The following is a 21,190-nucleotide window of genomic DNA, read 5'->3' on the forward strand; positions in this document are numbered from 1 at the left end:
GTTTCCCTAATTGTACAGCTCTTTTCGTGCTGTACAATTGGCAAATGGAAACAAGAGTCTCAAGGAGCTGAGAAATTAAGCGATCTACTAAGGGAGAGGGCCGAGACAACAGCCAAACGGGCAGGAAAAGCGAAAATTAACAAATTTAGCCATTGTTTATGAAAATATTTATGGATCAACACCTGTTTATTTAAAAAATAGAGAAAACGCCGCCGGAAATAGAGGACAATTTCGTGTGTTCTGAATGACGCTTCTACAGTTATCATTAGAGCCGCCCAACGTAGCCACTTCTCTGCTGTGCTTATGTAGGTGTTTTTCTAGCCTTTCGCGGTGGGCGCATTACGTCTAGAATCGCAGCTTCCTGCGCTCTACGCGGTTGTACACGACTGGCGGCCGCGTATCGTTACGTAACTTCCCAAATAACAATACGAGTTGGTTGTGGCACTTGTTAGAGCAGTAAACGAGGGATCCAAAAGAACTGTGAGTGTTCCGCAAATGTATATTTCTGTATAATTCTTCCAGATCTAATTCAAAAAACGCTACTATAGTCGCATACAACTGAAGTCTGCAATGAAGCCCCGCCCACACCCTCATAACCGCCAGCCACTGCTCCTCCGCGAGGCTGCAAATAATTCGTACTTGAAACTTTTTCTGTTACCCAAATAAGGCGGTAACTACAATAATAAAATTATTAGCGCGTAATTTTATACCTTTTCCCTCACCTATAATAGTGGAATGGCGAATTCCTAATTCTTTATTGAACTGAAATAACATGCTTGCTTCGCTACAACTATTTGTTGTGAAGTTTCACTTCAGTTGGTAGTGAAGTTTCATGAGTAAAACGGGCGCAGCAGTGAAATGAATAGCAGCGCAGACTTTTGAAGACTCCATACATTTTGTCCATGTCTTTTGCACACCTCATTGCTTCTGCCGATGAAAAGACTCTTTACGAGCAGCAGACGCTCCGGAGGTATCAAGTACGACGCCATTTTGAAAAGACCGCATGACGACGCTTTTGTTGGCTTCTGTGATTGGCTGGCGGAGTAACCGAACTCCGCGCGGTCCGTTTGCCTTTGTTGCCAACTGCTGCTTTTTCAGTTCTATTTTACTAACGTAATCTTTATTTTACTTTTGCTTCTTTATTTGTTCTTGGTGCTGCTTTCCTGCGCAAGTCCATTTAACATAGTTCTTTGTCAAGTAAAGGAGAGGTGAATCGCACAGGCGTACGTGTAAAATACACCTTATTTCCGTTCTTTTGTGGGTTTATGCGTTTTTATGGCGAATGGTGGGCGTTATTCACATTTGTACTAGTAAAGGTAATCCCCCCCTCATTTGCATAGAAAAATTACCTTGGGTTGGGCCTCCCACGAAAAAAACTCCTGCGTACGTGCCTGCTCTATGACCATGCCTCGGGCTACCTATATTTGTTGCCAACGCTGTTTTATATCAGGGAGCTCATATATACCCACCTTAGATTGCAGATTCCGCATGCTTACGGTTCAGACATTTTTAAATATTTATTGCTTTTTATGGAGACGTGCGCAATATGCATTTATCCCTGAACCGTCTGAGTTTTTTTCAAGTACCGTGGTCGAGATTCCACAGTACTCAGGTAATATTTGTGCAAGCACAGTTACAAAAACTGGATGTGTCCATAGGCGCCGTTACTCGCCTCGCCGTATGCGTCCTACCTCTGACGCATCCGTCGATGACAGTCGTCCTGCTCGCTCACCGTTACCTCAGCGCCGTTGGTCCCCGTCGCCCCAGCCACGCCGCTATTCGTCGCCGACCAATTAAGGACACTCGCGGACGGAAAACTAGACCATGCAGCTCCTGGGGGTAGTGCTGCATTGTCTTCATCATGTCGAAATCCTCCACTGACGCTCCCAACGAACCAGAACTTACTTGATGTTCACGTCGGCGGTGTCCGTACGACGACGTTAATAAATACTGGAGCCCAGGTGTGCATAATGAGTTGTAACCTCTGTTGTCGACGAACGTTCTTACGCCTCCTACTACTCGAGCCGTGCGCGTGGCCGATGGCAGCACTGCTGGCGTCACTGTATAAGTATCGCCGAACGCCACGTTCCTAGCTGCTCTTTTTACAGTGCTGACCAATTGTCCCCATGACCTAATCGATCGGACTCGACTTTCTTACGACGCATTCAGCTTTGGTTGAGTGTTCTACGGGTGCCCTTTGCCTAAAACTTCCTCTACTCGCGTATATTCGTGCCGAACTGCCGAACAACTTTAGTACGACCGCCTTCGTCCGCCTGCCGCCTAAAGCCTTAACTTTCGTCGATTTACTATGATTTTTTCCTGTGCCCGATGGTGATTACGTCGCCACACGTGTTCCTGATATCCTTTTGGTGCGCAGTATCACTACGCCCCACTCTGTCGGCACCGTCGCCGATAATCGGACATGCCTCCCCGTGGCCAATTTTGGCCTGACAAAGGAAGTTCTACCCCAAAGAATATCGGTTGCAACGCTGCGTGCTATAGCAGATGACTACGTCAGGCCGTTTGCAGCAGCCGTCTGCTCAGATTCTTCACCACGTCCACAGAATGCTATTTGCGCTGACGCAACATTTCGTCCCATGATTGCTGCGGACATGTTGCTCGAAGAAGCAGCAGCTCTGTATCGCTTTTTGCTTCCCTACCACGACATCTTAGACCTCAACAATCGCCAGTTGGGCCAGACTTCAATTTTTAATTAAATTATGGTGTTTTACGTGCCAAAACCACTTTCTGATTATGAGGCACGCCGTAGTGGAGGACTCCGGAAATTTCGACCACCTGTGGATCTTTAGCGTGCACCTAAATCTAAGTACACGGGTGTTTTCGCATTTCGCCCCCATCGAAATGCGGCCGCCATGGCCGGGATTCGATCCCGCGACCTCGTGCTCGGCAGCCCAACACCATAGCCACTGAGCAACCACGGCGGGTACTTCAATTTTTAAGCATCACATAAATACTGCTGATGCCAGTCCTATTCATCGCCGGCCATGTCGAGTTTCTGTTCCAGAGCGTAAGGTTATTCAAGATGAAGTGGACAAGATGCTTGCCAAAGGCATTGTTGAACCTTCGTCGAGCCAGAGTCGAGCCCTTGGGCGTCGCGTGGTACTTGTTAAAAAGAAACATGGCACATGGCGTTTCTGCGTAGATTATCGTCATCTAAACCGCATTACCAAGAAAGACGTCTACCCCTTGCCTCGCATTGACGAAACCCTCGACTGTCTCCACGGCGCCAAATGCTTTTCATCAATAGACCTTCGGTCTGGTTATTGGCAAATTTTTGTGGATGAAAATAATCAAGAGAAGACCGCGATCGCCACCCCTGAAGGCCTATATCAATTCAAAGTTATGCCATTCTGTCTCTGCAACGCCCCAGCAACGTTCGAACGTATGATGGACTCTTTGCTTCAAGGGTTCAATTAAATAGCTAACATGCATCTGCTGCCTAGACGACACTCTCGTATTTCCGCCTACATTTGAGACACACCTTGAGCGCTTATCAGCTGTTCTTCAAGTCTTCCGCGAGACTGGGCTCCAAGTAAATTCATCGAAGTGTCACTTCGGTCGTCGGCAGATTACAGTACTGGGCCACCTCGTCGACGCTTCCGGTATTCAACGAGACCCGGAGAAAATTCGTGCTATCACGTCTTTTCCTGTACCTCAGTCTGTCAAAGATGTCTGAAGTTTTGTCGGACTCTGCTCCTACTTCCGACGCTTCGTTAAAGACTTCGCAGCGATTGCCCGACCACTTACTGATCTTCTGAAGAAGGACGTGCCGCTTACGTGGGGCCCCGCTCAAACTGCCTATTTTGCCAACCTCATCAACATTCTCACCACGCCACCTATACTGGCCCACTTTGACCCGTCCTCTCCCACAGAGGTGAGTACCGATGCAAGTGGTCACGGTATCGGAGCCGTCTTAGCCCCGCGCCAACAGGGTCAAGATCGTGTTATCGCCCACGCTAGCCGCCTCCTCACAGCAGTGGAGCGCAACTATTCGATTACAGATCGTGAATGCCTGGCTCTCGTTTGGGCGGTTTCCAAATTCCGCCCGTACTTGCATGGTACTCAGTTACTTGTAATCACAGACCGCCGCGCGCTCTGCTGGCTTAATTCCTCCCTCAAGGATCCTACCGGCCGGCTTGGTCGCTGGGCTCTGCGGCTGCAAGAATATTCCTATGCAGTAGTGCACAAGTCGGGCCGATTACATCAATACGCAGACTGTTTATCACGCTATCCAGTGGACGAACCACCCGCGCACCCTGACCCCGATGCCGACGCTGGCGTTTTCTCCGTTTCGCAGCTGCTACACGTTGCCGACGAGCAACGCCGTGATGCAACGTTGCACGCCATCATTGATGGCTCGGTATCTTCGCCTTCTGATTCATTCCTTCACCAGTTTGTTCTCCGGGGTGGTGTATTATACCGCCATAATGTACTCCCCTACTGTCCTGCCCTACTCCTCGTCATTCTCAAGCACCTTCGGTCAGCTGTTTTCCAAGAACTTCACGATTTACCAACGGCAGATCACCTTGGCGTCCCCCGCACCTACGGCCGGATTCGCCGACGCTTCTTTTGGCCAGGCATTGCCCTCTCCGTCCGGAAATACGTTGCGAGAGAAATACCAGCGCCGAAAGACACCATCGACACACGCTGCCTGCCGGGTGCCTTCAACCGCTCGACATTCCTTCGGAGCCGTTCTTTCGCGTTGGCTTGGACTTACTTGGCCCTTTACCTCTGTCCACATCTGGAAACAAGTGGATCACTGTGGCGACAGATTACGCCACGCGCTACGCCATCACCAGAGCACTTCCAACAAGCTGCGCCACAGATGTCACCAATTTTCTTTTGCGCGACGACGTACGCAGTTGGTTCTCCGCACCAACTGCTCACAGATCGTGGTCGCACATTTCTTTCTCAAGTCATCGCCGACATTTTGCAGTCCCACTCCACCAAACACAAGCTGACTACGTCTTACCATCCACAGAATAATGGTCTCACGGAGCGTTTGAATCGCACCCTAACAGACATGCTTGCAAAGTACATCTCATCCCACCATACTGATTGGGACCTTGCCCTACCTTATGTCACTTTTACATACAATTCTTCGCGTCACGACTCAGCCGGTTATTCCCCGTTATTTCTGCTGTTCGGCCGAGAACCCATATTTCCACTGCATGCATCCCTTCCATCCGCCGCAGCAGGGACCAGCGAGTATGCACTCGACGCGATCACCAGGGCACGCGAAATTGCCCGCGCTCACCTCCTGACCTCGCAAGAGAAGCAACGGCGCTTGTACGATCTGCTACACAGAGACTTCCACTTTTCGCCTGGATCTCTGGTACTCCTGTGGTCCCCGCCCTGTCATGTTGGCCTGTCAGAAAAATTGTCTCGGTTTACAGGCCCATATCAAGTGCTGCGTGCCGTGACTCCAGTTACGTGCGAAATCGCCCCAGTCGGTACCAGTGCCTCATCTGCCCCGAATTGCACTGACGCTGTGAACGTCGCACGCCTCAAGCCATATTACTCTCCTGTTATCACCGATATTGAGACGCACTGGGATGGTGCTTCTGCCGCCTGGGATAATGATACATGCATATTGCGTGTTTCTTGTGGACGATGCACGTGCGCTCCCCGACGAAGACGACGAACGCTCTCTGGCTCTCGAGCTGTCGAGCGCTGCCGTTATCCTTTGTAAATACACTTTGTAAATAGTCTTCAGTTCTTAATCCTTCGTTCTCGTAACAATATTATGCAAAACAAACCCCGTACGAAATACACAGGAGCTTAGTATACTAACCTCGATCACGCACCAACGACGAAGACCAACGATTAAATTCACGAATACTAGACATGCTAAATCAATACCCCCAAAAATTATGGGGTTTTACGTGGCAAAACCACTTTCTGATTATGAGGCACGCCGTAGTGGAGGACTACGGAAATTTCTGCCACCTGGGGTTCTTTAACGTGCACCTAAATCTGAGTACACGGGTGTTTTCGCATTTCGCCCCCATCGAAATGCGGCCGCCGTGGCCGGGATTCAATCCCGCGACCTTGTGCTCAGCAGCCTAACACCATATCCATTGAACAACGGCGGCAGGGAAATCAATACCCAACCGTACTACATGTACTGGCTTCTGAAACTTCACCTAAAGCATTTGAAAAAAATAACAAGAGAACTGCTAGCTAACACGAATGTTTCACGATGTCTCAAATTTCTTCGACATGATGTATTTGTATCGTTGTGTAATAGTGCTAACAATGCCTTTCACAGTTTCGCTTAGTTCTCTCATTGCACGCATGACACCGATTACATGTATGTACAATCAAGTAGCTTTTCGTTTTGACCTGTACAGCGTAAGTATGTGCTTGTTAGGTGTTGTTTTCCCTTTCTCCTACTATACAGAATCCTGAAGCTCCTTTGTTACCAGGGTGACACGGCCAAGTAAGGCATTTCCTCAACCTTTAGCCGTGTTTCCCAGGGCAATCTTATGCCAAATTTGCCCCGAATGAGCCAAAGAAAGGAAAGATGGCTGCACGATACACGTGCGGGCGACGAGCGTGTCTTGCAACAGCCACGAAAACGGGCGAGAGAGAAGGTTTTGATGACGTCACTCTCAGAAGCGAACAAAGACCTCTCTTTATTGCCGCCGTTTTTAACGCGCCGTATAATACGTGTACCCAGTTCATTAGCAAGCGGTTTTATAGGCGCATTACACAATGGGGCGGAATCGCGTGACGCTCTTCACAAGCCGCGTTGTTCTGCCCTTGTTGCCTGCGTGGCTCGACTTGTTCGTGCGCTGAAAACCCGTCCCGGTTGCTCTCCGTTGAAGGCAACCGCCGTGCAAGTGAACGGCGTCCAACCGAATCGTGCGTCGCGCGGCCGCACAGCTGCGAGCAGTTGCCCCGCGAACGTCGCGCATTCCGCTGCCATGAGGCTCTTGGGCCTTCTGTTGGTGGCCGTCACTGCCTGCGACGCAGCGAACGGAACTCGCGAGGTTTCTTCAAATGAAGCGAGCAAGATGAGGGAGGAGTCCTCAAAAAGGAGTCAGAGGGCCTGTTTCCTTCCAAACGGTAAGCCGTCTTTTTTTCTTTTTTTGTACCGATGCCATCGCATACCACTCGAAGACACAGATAAAAATCGTTGGTGTTTTGTAATGTGTGATTCATTACCATGTATAAGCATACAACATATTATATCCAAACAAGTGATAGGTGCCACGGGAAAGCAGTCCAACACAGATCGTATGTCAGGTTGGACCGATCGTTTTGAATAATGCATTCCTCGGGACCCTGACGAAAACAACTGTCGAAGCGTTCCTTGTTCGATCACGGTTGATAATATTTTATCGCATTTTGACACAGTTATTGTATCATTTCAATTCATTCTAGTACTCTCAGGGCCACTGAGGAGTTACAAAGAGGAGTAGCTTAACATAAAGAAGTGATACTTTACATATGCAGTTGTTACACAATATGATCAAATAAAGCAGACTTGAAGGTTGAAAGATTTCTGATGGAGACGCTGGCAGCAGGTAGGCCGTTTCATTCACAGAGGCAGAAAGAAAGCGAAACACTGGTGAGTCCTGAAGTGTGCTACTCGAACTTTTAAATGGCGATCGAGGACACATGAGTCGGAGCTGTAACTAAGTGAATTTCTAAAGTGTTTTGATTGACCGTCCACATTTCGTGTGAAGCTTTCTTAGCGGCTCCCAGCACCTTGGAGGTGTATTCCAGCGGCTGTGGGGTGCAGCGGAGCGCACTCGTGACACTGCTGTCTGGCTGCTGGTGCAGAATCAACGTCAATCGATGGCGATGGTGTCGTGTGAGTAAGCGTAAATGCACACGAAGTCGCTCGTGGGACATGTATACCGATAATGGGAAGACGGCGGCTTCCTCAACTGTGCCTTCGCCGGAGGCGCGCCGTGGCAAGCCTAGGCATATTTTGAGTGCCTGCGCTTGAACGCTCTCTACTATCTGTAAGCAGGAAATGCTCAAGTTTGAAAGTATCGGAAGGTTGTAGGGAATGTAGCCTACGAATACAGACGGGCAAACTCGTAGTAGGGAGTTCACCGCGGGGCACCACTTCATGCCTCCTACGAAGCGAAAAACATGGTAAAAGAGAGTAAGTTCTTGCTTCAGCACATTAGCATGCCTTGCCCATGACAAAACGCGGTCAGTGATAATGGCCAAAAATCTGTGGTGTGAGACAAGGTATCACAAGAGCGTTAATTGAGATCCGGCTGACAGATTAGCGCGGGAATGCAACCACAGTAGATATTTCAGCGGCTAAGAGCAAATCCTGACGCCGTAGGTATTGTGAAGTACATGATGCCCTAAATCGAAATTCCGCATGCTACAGTCGCTAGGATTTAGCTTTCTCTATCAAGTGCAACAAATCCCATTCAAATTTGTGCAGAGGTTGTTTCATGAAAGAGTTTCTGCTTTTTACGCGTATTTGAATGGGCGGCGTCGGAGCTGGCCTCGAGCTAAAGCTACATTTTAAGTCAAACTAGATTGAAAAATTAGGCTTCTGTAATAATAAATTCGTCATTCGTAGCGAGAGGAGAGCTCTTGTAAACGATAAAATTGGTGTGGCACCACATGTTTTATATTACAGTACGTCTCATGTGACGTCGACACTGGCTGATTCACAGAGCGCGGCATAAAGAAGGTCACGTGAAAATCACGTCAACTCGTTCGTTCTGGCACGTGTAGTTAAAATTCAGTAGCAGCAGCGGATCTTCCGGCGCATTTTTCTACGTAATAAAGTGATATACTGGCACACTGAAAAGACGATGAGAGACTTCTAGACGAATAACGTACCTGTCGGTTTATCTGGCTCAATACTATTCCTCTGGTTGTTCTTGTGGTATAACAGATACACACAGATGGGAATCTAGGCTACGTTACAGCCGGCTATCGCAACGCACAGTTCAGGAACAGTAACTATTCTTTTCCTCATTAGCACTCAGCCGTGTCACAAATAAACACACTTTTACTTTAGTGTTCTTGTAAATACATTGCCGTCTCCATCATTCCTTCGCTCCTCCCTCGTGGAAACTTGCTTCAATTTTGCCCTTATTTAAGTCGGTTTATGTTCAATTGTTATCCAACTATAGGCCAATCTCATTAACAGCACACTCACGTAAATTACTCCAACACATTATCTTTAAACGTATTATGGAATTTCTTGAAACTAAAAAAATTTTGTGCACATTCCAGTATGGTTTTAGACGTGGCCTTAGCACTGTAACACAACTGGCAGAATTCGTTCATGACATCAGCAGCTCTTTAGGCATAGGTGACCAGAATGATGCTGTTCTTATTGAATTTACAAAGGTCTTCGTCATTGTCTCACACCCTAAACGTATGCACAAGCTCTTCGCTATACTGAAAAATGCATCTTCGGTTGGCTAGATATCGGACTTTCTTTCCCAGCGTTTGCAATATGTATGTTTCAACTCTACTAACTCACCTTTGATGCCTGTTTCATCAGGGGTTCTCCAAGGCTCTGCTCTGGGTCCTCTTTTATTGCTGCTTTGTATTATTGATCTCCCCCTACACACCTAAGTTAAAATACGCCTTTTTGCAGATGATTGCGTTTTATATTGTACAATTAAATCTCCTACTGATCATGTTGTCCTTAACAATTATTTCGCTGACTTCTTTAAGTGGTCCAAAGCATGGCAATTGAATATCAACTTTTCCAAAACTGTCTCCATGTCCTTTACACGACGCTCATCCCCTTACTTCTTTATCTATGCCTTTAATAATATTACTTTGAATGGGGTCTTCGAGTTCATATATTTAGGTATCCTACTAACACACGATTTGTCATGGTCGAAACACATTGATGTCGCCTGTAGCGAGGCCCTTGAAAGACTTACATCGTACGCTGCGTCTCGCTCCCCAAGAAATTAAACTTCTTGCATGTAAAACGCTCATTCGCTCCATCCTCGAATATGGCTGCGTTGTACGGAACCCATACGAACACTGTGACGTCAAAAAAAAAAAAAAAAAAAAAAAGAATCAGCGCAAAAAAAAAAGGCAGTGCGTTTTGTTTGTAGGAGATATGACAAGTAATTTTCGCCGTCTGTCTTTCCCTACTCGGCCTCACTCCCCTTGCAGACCGTCGCAAACTTGAACGCCTAAAATTCATTCACACGTTAATCGATTCTCCTCGCCTCTCCTCTCTAGATAACTACTTGACTTTTTCCAAACTCTCATGCACGAGGCGTCACCATGCCCTAAATATCTCAGCCATTTTGCCCGCACTGATTCCTTTAAACCCCGTTTCTTTTTTTTTCATCAACAATTGAGGTCTGGAATTCATTACCGGGCAACATCCGTCCACTACCACTGAAGCAATCCACACAAGCTTGTTTATAAATGCTGTATGTTTGTTATTCATCCCACTCCAGCAATAGCCTTATTGAGGCTGCAGCATGCACGCATAAATAAATAAATAAATAAATAAATAAATAAATAAATAAATAAATAAATAAATAAATAAATGAACATAGGTGTGGTCATGACAGCGTTATCCAAAAAGGAATTATTCGTGCAAACGCATGTATGTGACATAACGTTTTCTCACCTGCGATCGTCATGCATCGCTAATCAGCGCCGTTACCCATGGTGCTGACGGCGCAGCCCTTTGCAGTTCCAACGCGTGCGCGTGGAGCCGTTCGGAGTCGCACCAGACAACCGGACGAAAGGTTTGGCACAAAGCAGCTGGTGGCGTTTTTGTGCTCTTGCACAGCCCGAGTCGCATCGAAACACTTGTCCAGCGCCCGCAGCCAGAACCGGCGCGAACAGGATCTGCATGAAGAAGACAACCGGTCTGATCGACATTTTTATTCGCATCGACGACTATCGTGGCCACCACCGCTATGAAGACTGGGCAGTAAACATTCCTCGATTTTTTTCGTAATTTTTAATTATCGGAGACATTGAAACACGAGCTTATATTTGTAGGCTACACTTAGTCGCAGCTGAGCACAATTCCGGTCAGGGCGAGAAGAGCTGCTTGTTTCCTTTAGAACAGTCGATAAGCAACCGCTCTATCATGACCTCGAAGACCGATTCTTGAACACCAGACGACATTTCGCAAGTGGGGGGCGCCGAAATTCAAATGCTCTTCAAGTATGTTTTGTGACTGCTTCTTGTTACGTCTCCATGGCAGCCACACTGGTAGCGTGTGGCTACGGAGGCATCAGGAGTTGAGCGTCATTCAGGAACGCAGCATGATCGCAGCCACGACCCGCGGTGCCGCCCGGACTACGCGTGCACCGTCGAACGTTGCTCGGGCCGAAGGCTTCCTGTGCAAGATTAAGCGAGTCACATGATCGTGCAACCTATATATGGGAGGATAACCTATAACCTATAATCGCAACCTCTTTTCATTGCAAAATAATACTGCCTGCGCTCGATCTGCGTTCGCACCCTGAGCAACACTGTACACGCAGACCATAAACGCCTGTGCGTCCTACGCTACGAAGCCGCTCTTTTCTGCAGGACTCAACAAGGTACTTAAGTGTGTCTGTGTCGTACGTGCCGTGTGTCCCCTTTCAGTTGTCATCACATTCAATTATAGAGGAGGAGGCTAGGCGTGCTGCCAGGCAAACCACTCCAGCTTCACCAAACAGCCTCTCTCTATTACCACAAGTTTGTCGAGTCAACATTTTTGATCTGTAGTTGTCATAGCAAGTTATACTTATTGCTTAGAGTCGTATATGTTGCCAGGGGGTCGCGGCTTTTTCTTCACCCTCCTGCATTGCTAAATGGGAAATAAAGATGAATTTATTCAAGTGCTTGTACTAGTTCTTGATGGCTTTCATCTGAAGATTCCTGTGTGTTATATATGTTTCTGAAATTTGCGCTCACCTGGTGTTTTACTTTCCAAGTGCTTCTGCATGTCTGGGCAGTTATATAGAAAAATTAACCCAGTTTAGTCTCTGGTTATTTAACTGTGCATTATAATCCTCACTCGTCGATAAATAATTAACTAGCCGGGAGAAGATGCTCTTCGCATCTCACGTCGTCAGGATAAGATAGCAGGGGAACTTCTAGCCTCTCTTTCGGTTTTGCATCTTCGTATGGCCTACCAATGCTCCGCTCAAGGTAAGACTCGGGTGTTCCAGGAGTGTAATTTACCAACCGAGCTAAGCGTTTCCCTTCAGTTCCCCTTAAAAGATCACTGGCTGACTAATTTCTGTCATTACAATACAGACAGAAAGAGGTGTGCGAAACAGAGGGAGCAACCCGTTGTCATACATATTGCGTTTTTGCATGCCTACTTATAGAGGACATACTGCATATGGCTTCCCGCAGGACCGCAGCATAAAGAAAAATGCGAAGAGTTCGAGAATCACTGGGTCAACAGGACAGGGGGCAGGAAGGACAAGCCTAGTCCGAACGACGACCACATGGTAAGCGGATATCGCGGAGTGGAAGAGAGAGAAAGCGAATTGAGTATTCTGGTGCTTGTGCGAAAGAGTGGTTCAACACAGGTCCTCGATAGAGGGCCCCTGATTAAGACAATACTACTATTTGTTCGCTCCGAGACCCTCTTTCTTTGTTCGCCCGCTCCCCAATATTGCTCCCCATTCGTTTTAAGTGAAACTGCGTTTTAATGTGAACAGAATTCATGGAATTATCTGATCAGTTTCTAAAGTAACCAAAAATATGGGCCGACACCGAAGGAAGTACGGTCTCAAAATATGGGCCATTCTCGTGAGCCACTAGGTCTGAGCCCCTGGGCGGGTGTCGTTCTTCAACGGCGCCAACTCGGGTATGCGCGGACTTCGCGGCAGCGCTTCTAGGCGGGCGTCCAGGCGGAAGCGCGAGAGAGTAGCCCGGCTGCCGCATGACGTCACGTATGACGCGCTTCAGCTGTTCGCATGCGTCGAGAGCCATCGTAGATGAGTTCTGCGCGATTTTTTTCATCCAGACTGCACTAATGAAATACATTTCCGGACTTAAATGGACACAATTACCTACAAGGAACCACTAACGCACCGACGCTGAAAGCTATTTTAGGTATCGAGCTTTTTAATGTATCTGCATTTCATAATGTTAGGGGACGCTCGACTTTCTCGCATCCACTGACATTTTTCCCGCATGGCTCGCGTCTCCTGGAATCTTGTTTCTCCGCATTGCGATGCGGCAAAGGGCCACGACGACAGATGGCGCCCGTGTTTCAGGCCACGAGCAGGAAAAACATTGATGCACAGTGGAGGAAAAGAATGAGGAAGCTTAGCAGCAAATATGTGCCCTGTAGGGTGGGCAACACAGCAACAAAGAACGCCAAGTGGAAAGTCAGAGAGGCTGAAATAATCTCATGGATGGCGGCAATGGAAAAGAAACCTGCAATGAGTAACTATACTTAAGAGGAAAAAACGAAATCAGGAAAGAAACAATTTATGATGACTCAAAGGGAAACTCGTTACTTTTCGAAGCGAGATCGGGATGCCTTAGAACACGCACCTATGAAGCGCTATTAAGAAGGAAGAAGCATGTGCTTGCTGCGGTACAACTAGGAAAGCGATGGAGCATGTTTTATTAGAATGTGAACACGTCTACCCAGCGGTCGATTTAGGCACCACTGGCCTCCTTGAAGCCCTTGGTTTCAGCGAGAGCAGCGGAAAAGTGAACATGCCCGCAATAGGGATTAGTAAGAGGCGATTGGAGGATTGGTGTAAGAAAAGTAGGGAAACGACAAAAAAACAGACGTACAAAAGCACAGTTCGCAATAGGGGATCATAAAATTAGGTAGTGGGAGTTGATAGTTTCTTTTTCTTTCTTTACTGTTTGACCTAGGTAGGACATTAGGCTTCGTGGCGCAACCCACCTCCCCGTTCCAAAGGGTACGCTCGTAACATCCATCCACGTGGATAGCTGGGCGCTTCCTCCTCGTCGTCGGTGCACTCTGCGACCCGCGGAGGGCTTCCCAACAGCTCGTGCTCGCGGGACCCACGGACGTCGTCGAGGCGGACGCTACTCTCTGGAGCGAGGAACTCGATCGAGTAGGCGCACTTAATCGTTGGGTGTTGAGCGAAACCTCGTCGATTCCTCCGCATGTTCCATTTCTCGCGTATAGTTAAGCTAGTTAGCATTCTTGCATGAAAGTGCAATAAATGCCCTTCCGTGTTTGCACTGCACTGTGTTGTTATTTTGTCAGCCAAAGCACTCGATACCCACAATGGCTCCTCGACATATTTATTTATTTATTTACCCTCAACAGCAATAGCATTACGGAGGGGAGTGGGAAAAAATTTAATCAAAGAGAACGACAAGATACAGTGAGTTACAATAACAATTTCAAACTGCATGAATTAAAACAATGGCGGTTATTGCTTCCAGAAAACGTTGGTTATCAATGATTGATGCAATGGCAGCAGGAAGGTGGTTCCGCTCGATTGCTGTGCGCGGGAAAAAAAAATTCGGGAAATGTTTTCGTTTTACAAAATGTAGTACCCACCTTATAGCGGTGATCAATGCGATGGGACATATATTGCAATGATAGAATAACATTGTCGTGAAGAACGGTATGGTAGTATATGTTATGTAATAAGTTCAAGCGGTCAAGTTTTCGACGCCTGGCTAGACGAAAGGGAAAGGCTGGTTTTCACGGTTGTTATGCTGGCAATGCGATTGTAGTTAGAACGAAACGAGCCGAGCTATTCTGAACAAGTTCTAGGGCAGTGAATAATTTTACATGCATAGGGTCCCATACTGGAGCGGCGTATTCAAGCTTTGGTCGTATTAAGGTTTTGTAAACTGTTAGTTTAACTGAAGAAGGAACAGTGGAAAAGTTGCGACCTATAGGTATCCCGGCATACGGTTAGCATTGTTCATAATGTTTTCCGAGTGCACTGTTTAATTTAAATTACATGATATATGAACACCTACGTATTTATAAGATGTGGCGAATTCTAGTGCAACGCTCTTCAAAAGATAAATAGAAGAACTGGTAGTGTTTCAGGCAAGACGCATAGTCTTACATTTCTTTACGTTTAGTTGCATTCGGCATATTTTACACTATTTAGGTACAGCAACTATGTCAGATTGGAGAGTGTTAGTATCCCTATCGGTGTTAATTTCACGAAAACAACACAGTCGTCGGCGAAAAGAAGGATGTTAGAGGAAACAACGGAAGCGAGATCATCAAAGTAAATTAAGAATAGAAGGGTTCCAAGGACGGACCCTTGTGGAACGCCGGAATGAACGTTAGTAAAAGATGGGTTATGGCTATTAGCACTAGCAAATTGTAATCGGTTAAGAACGAAGGATTCAATCCACTTAAAAAGGTTAGAGTCAAGGTTAAGAAAACTTAGCTTATGCAGTAGCAGCTGATGACACACTTTGTCGAATGCCTTGGAGAAGTCCAAGGATACGCAGTCCGCGCTGGATGATTCATCAAGGATGTGGTGTAATTTATGAGTGAATGACAAGAGCCGAGTTTCACATGAGTATGTTTTACGAAAGCCATGTTGTACAGATGCGAAAAATGCATTATCTTCAAGAAAACTAACTAGTGATTTAAATATTACATGCTCAAGTAGTTTACAGCATGTGCTAGTGAGCGAAATGGGGCGATAATTAAATGGTGGAGTTTTACTGCCGGACTTATGGAGCGGAACCACCTTCCCAATTTTCCAGTCTGTAGGGAGACTAGATGTAGGAAGAGATTGCTGGGATGTTTTTGTTAATAGAACTATAGACTGGCGTACTCTTAAATAATTTAGCACATATAGAATCGTAACCAGGAGATGCACTGTTACGTAACGAATCAATTAGTTCAGCAACACCTGATATATCAACAAAGACAATAAAGGGAAAATCGGACATCCACCCGTTCGTAGCAATCGCTACAAACTACAATTGCTTTAACTGCGATGCTTTTCTTTCGAGGAACCTGTATGGGTTTCGTTTTTAGCAATTGCTACGAACGGGTGGATGTCTGATTTTCCCTTTATTAATTACTTCTCTCCACCTTGCGCTTTTCCACAGAACTATTACGTCAAACTCTTGCCTTTGCTTCGAGTTGTTGACAAATTCGACTTCACCCTGCCATCTGCTAGCCGCCTGGTTAGCTCAGATGGTAGAGCGGTAGCCCCTGCTAAGAATGGCGAGCTGCAAGGAAAAATTGCCACCCAATTACGACTGGGGGACAAGACGCGCATCCCCCACTCTCCGTCGCTGCAGCTAGGTTGCGTTCGAAGAAGCGGGCTTTGTGCTGAAAACCGCCTCCATCCACCAGCCCCATCGCCGTTGTGACGAAACGGGTTCGACGGACGAACTATTGTGCCCGAGGGCCCCAGCGCCGACCTGATTTGCTACGCGTGAGCAAGCCGCAGCGGGACAACGAGCTACCCAGAATGTCTCCGAGGTACCCGGAACGACTCCCCTCCGACGACGGCTCCAGACCTTCGCACCTGTGTGTTTGCGTGTGTGTGGGCGTAAACGATACTGCGGAACGGCGCCCCTCTGTCGTCGGCTCCAGACCTTGGAATGTGTGTGCCTTTGTGTGCGTAAACTGTTCTTCGGGGCGGCAGCAAATTTACAATGAGTAAACGAACGCTCGCGTCACCTTGTCGCGGGAGGCGGCTAGTTTTGCGATGACGAAACGAACATTCGCTGCCTTGTATCGCCGGAGGACCGAGTGTTTAAAAACGGCTGTTGGGCGGAGGCTCGACAGACTTCTCTCGTGCAGTCAGGTTGGACTGACACACTTTCTCTTGAGCAGTCATGTTGGACTGACACTCTTTTTCTTAAGCAGTCATGTTAGACTGATTTAATTTCTGTAAATAAACCCATTTTCCTCGTTCTCGATGAGAAGCAGTTCTTCCCTTCATCAACGTCCTTAGCGTTGGACGACGGCATGGGCCAGCTACCTTCGAATTCATGCCGGACTCCAATCTTGGCAACGGATCTCGAGCGATGGGATTGAGCCCCCAATCCTGACAACTGGCTGACAGCGGTGGGATGGACTTTGCGACATGGTGCTGTATCTGCGGTGAGTGCTTGATTCTTGCTTTGACTCTCTAGGCTTCATTTTGTGGTTGTTCTGTTTAGAACTGTAGGGAAGCTAGATTGTTGTGTGTTAGATAGGTTGTGTTTTCCTAGCTAGATTTAAAGAGCAGAATCAAGGCAGTAAAGCAGCAATCATGGAGTTAAGGACACTGCTGAGAGACGAATTGTTGATTGTTGGTGAGGAACTGGGCCTAGATGTACGCGAGGAAATGCTAAAATCGGAATTATTGCATATCATTTCCGAACAAGCCAGTGAGGAAGAAATTGAACTGGGGTTGGAACTTCTCAAAAAGAGAGAGAAACGGGGAAGAGAAAGAGAAGAACGGTAAAGAGAAAGAGAAGAACGGGAAAGAGAAGAACAGAACAGGGAGAGAGAGGAACGCGATAAAGATCGCGAGTTAACAAAAATGCAACTTGAACTTGAAAGCAAAGGTTTGGAGTTGTCTCAAGGAAGTGAAGGCGCTCTGGGACGATCAAGTGAGGCAGAATCGTACCGCATGGACAGGCTATTAAAGCCATTTGAGGTCGGGACCGACATAGGCTTGTTCCTAAGCAATTTTGAAAGGACTTGCGAGAAGATGAACTTCGGCCCGAATACATGGCCACAGCGGTTGCTGTCTATGTTGCCGTGTGAGGCGGCGGAAGTAATCGCCAGATTGAGTGCACAGGATGCACATGATTATGCAAAAGTTAAGGCGAGTCTCCTGAAGAAATACCGCCTTTCAGCCGAAGCTTTTCGGCAAAGGTTTAGGAGCAAAAAGATAGTGAGGGATACCCGGAGTTTGCATATAGCTTAAAGGCCAACCTGGTAGAGTGGTTGAAAAGCGCGGAAGCGTACGACAACAGAGACATGATCATTGAATGCATGTGTCTAGAGCAGTTTTACAAAACCATCCCCCAAGCTGTGAAACTGTGGGTGCAAGACAGAGGTAATGTAAACACCGTGGAAAGGGCGGCTGAATTAGCCGAAGAGTACGCAACCCGTAGAAAGTCGAACGCCGAGGAGGGAAACTGGGACGGTCGAAATGGACCGCGGAAACCATTTCCGTTCAAAAAGGGTGCGCAGACTAGACGATCGGAGCCTGTAGACATGGCGGAAAAGCCCGCAGAAAAGAGCGAGGAGAAACTTAACGGAGAAACCGCACAAAAAGAATAGAAAAGAAAATTCGAATCTTTTAGACCAATGCGCTGTTACAAATGCCACAAACTGGGACACATAGCTGTAAACTGCGAGAAGTCTAGCGTAGTTTTCTCCTACGTGGAGGAAAAAGATGAGAATATGGAACTTTTAAGTCCGTATCTCCACGACCTGCAAGTTAATGGAAAACCATGCCGAGTGCTAAGAGACAGTGCCGCCACGATGGACATTATCCATCCGTCTTACGTGACGGTAGATGACTTCACCGGAGAAGTAGCATGGATAAAACAGGTTGTAGAAGAACACAGCGTGTGTCTGCCCATGGCCGAAGTCAAAATCAATGGACCATTCGGGGAGCTAGAGACTGAGGCTGCAGTTTCCAAATTTTTGTCACTGCAGTATCCTTACATCTTTTCGAATCGTTCGAATCAGTTACTGTGTGACAAAGGGCTCAAACTGGGAGAGGGCATAGTACAAGCATTGACCCGAGGCCAAGCTCGTAAGATCGCGGCGCTTTCGGCTGAAAATGCTCAAGCTCCTCCAGCGGAAGCAGAAAAGGGGATAACTTCAATACCCGAATCCGAGCTAGGCCCGAGGGACAAAACAGTTGAGGAGAGCCTGCCAGCTGACCAGATCAATGAGAGCGCAGCACTTGAGTGTCAAAGTTCTAGCCTGCAGGAAGAGCAAGCTGACGCACTCACAAGCGAGACAGGGTCGTTATTATCACCGGCCTCAAAGAACTTTGATCAGCTCTTACGTGTGGAGAGTCACTGGCAGCTGAGCAAAAGAATGATGAGAGCTTAGCTAAATTACATGACACAGCTAAAGAAGGCATTGCTAGGCGCAATGTGACGATACATGAGAGAGGAGGTTTGTTGTATCGGCACTACAGAGATCGAAAGGGTAGGATTTTAGATCAGTTAGTCGTACCTACTAAGTACAGGGAGGACCTTTTGAGTCTCTGTCATGGAAATGGGTGGTCCGGCCACCTAGGCATAAACAAATCAAAGGAAAGATTGCTTATGGAATACTACTGGCCTGGCTGTTTCAAAGACGTAGAAAACTTTGTAAGATCATGCGACGCCTGCCAGCGTTCTGGTAAACCAGGAGAGACATGGAAAGCTCCACTGAAGGTAGTGCCCTTAATAACAGAGCCTTTCAGACGACTTGTAATAGACACGGTAGGGCCTCTTCCAAAAACAAAATCGGGCTACAGGTACTTGTTTACCATGCTGTGTCCGGCTACCAAGTTTCCAGAAGCAATCCCTTTGAGAGAGCTCAGTTCCACCGAAGTAGTAGACGCGCTTTTAACAGTGTTTGCACGAGTTGGGTTTCCAGCCGAAATTCAGGCAGATCAAGGGTCAGTATTCACGAGCGCATTGACTTCCACATTCTTGCAAAAGTGCGGGGTAAAGTTAATACACAGTTCTGTCTATCACCCTCAGTCAAACAGTGTAGAGAGGTGGCATTCGGTGCTTAAGCGAGTTTTGCGTGCGCTCTGTTACGAGCATAAGGAGGACTGGGAGAACTGTCTGCCGGCAACTTTGTTTGCTTTGCGAACGGTTCCACATGAAGCGACAGGGTTCTCACCAGCAGAACTAGTGTATGGGAGGACACTCCGTTCTCCACTGAGAATGTTAAGAGAGATGTGGGAGAAAAGAGGGGAGAGTCCAACAGTGGTTGAATACGTGCTAAATTTACTGGAATGGCTAAGCCCAACCCAAGAACTAGTCGGAAAGAACATGGGAGTAGCTCAAAAGAGCGCCAAATTCTATTACGACAAGAATGCGAGGCTTCGTACGTTTAACGCCGGAGACCAGGTAATGATCCTCAAACCTTCAAGAAAGAACAAGCTTGAAGTTCACTGGGACGGGCCCGTTAAAGTGTTGCAGAAACTTTCAGATACTAACTATGCTCTGAAAATGCCCGGTCGCAGGAAGGAAGTGAGGATATATCACTGTAATTTGATGAAGCCGTATGTAGAGCGGAGCGGAGTCGTTAACTATATCATCAAAGAGCCGGATGGCATTAGTACCAAGTTTAAGGAATACAGGGCGACCTCCAACTCTGAAATCGGCCTAGAAGAAGTAGTCGAGCACTCGGTAAGCTCGCACGCTCTAAGACCCGAGCAGTTAGATGAGCTAAAAGAGGTGTTAGAGGAATATCTCGACAGATTCAGCGATCGGCCGGGTAGAACCGAACTGATAACGCATGAAATTGAGCTGACATCAACCGAACCAGTAAGATCAAAGCCTTACAGGGTGTCTCCAAGACAGAGAGAGATTATGGAGGCAGAGATACAGCGCATGCCTGAGTTGGGAGTTATTGAGCCCGCTGAGAGTGACTACACGTCACCGCTAATACTGGTAGAAACCCCTAACAAGGACCCTCGTCCGTGTGTTGACTACAGGAAGTTAAATGCCATCACTAGGGATCAGCTGTACCCGATACCCAACATTGAAGAACGAATTGAAAGAGTTAGCGCTGCTAAATACATTTCAACTATAGATCTCGTGCGGGGGTACTGGCAAGTTCCCCTTTCAGAAAGTGCCAGCCGCTATGCCGCATTCATCTCGCCTGTAGGCACTTTTCGCCCTCTCGCACTCAGCTTCGGGCTGAAGAACGCGCCGTTTAGCTTCTCTAAGTTAATGGATATTGTCCTAAAGACTTGCAGGAGTTCGCCTTGCCCTATCTTGATGATGTAGCAATTTTTTCGGACAGCTGGGAACAACACGTATCGCACCTCAAACAGGTGTTCTCACGGTTGAGGGAAGCCGGCTTAACGATGAAAGCGGAAAAGTGTAGGTTTGGTTGTTCGCAGGTTACTTATCTGGGCCATGTTGTCGGTCAGGGCATGAGACGGCCGGCTGAGCTGAAAATAGCTACGATTGGAGGATTTTCTCAGCCGCGCACGAAAACGGACTTTCGTTCATTTTTGGGACTTGTGGGGTACTATCAACGGTACATTCCGAATTACTCGCAAATGGCAGGTCC

The 21,190-nt window shown here is 47.3% G+C and overlaps 1 protein-coding gene across 3 annotated transcripts in view; it reads left to right on the forward strand.

The window, feature by feature from the left end:
* Positions 1-6,755: 6,755 nt before the first annotated feature.
* Positions 6,756-21,190, forward strand: part of LOC126532982 (uncharacterized) — a 50,378-nt gene continuing 35,943 nt past the window's right edge. The window contains exons 1-2 of one of the 3 annotated variants that reach the window (XM_055071659.2): positions 6,756-7,092; positions 12,355-12,452. In XM_055071659.2, the coding sequence (XP_054927634.2) occupies positions 6,951-7,092; positions 12,355-12,452 (240 nt within the window). In that variant the 5' untranslated portion in view covers positions 6,756-6,950. The remainder of the gene's footprint in view (positions 7,093-12,354; positions 12,453-21,190) is intronic. The other 2 variants (XM_050180164.3, XM_055071658.2) reach the window with 2 other exon arrangements.

Source organism: Dermacentor andersoni, chromosome 7 (assembly GCF_023375885.2).
Source record: "Dermacentor andersoni chromosome 7, qqDerAnde1_hic_scaffold, whole genome shotgun sequence".
NCBI classification, from domain to species: domain Eukaryota; kingdom Metazoa; phylum Arthropoda; class Arachnida; order Ixodida; family Ixodidae; genus Dermacentor; species Dermacentor andersoni.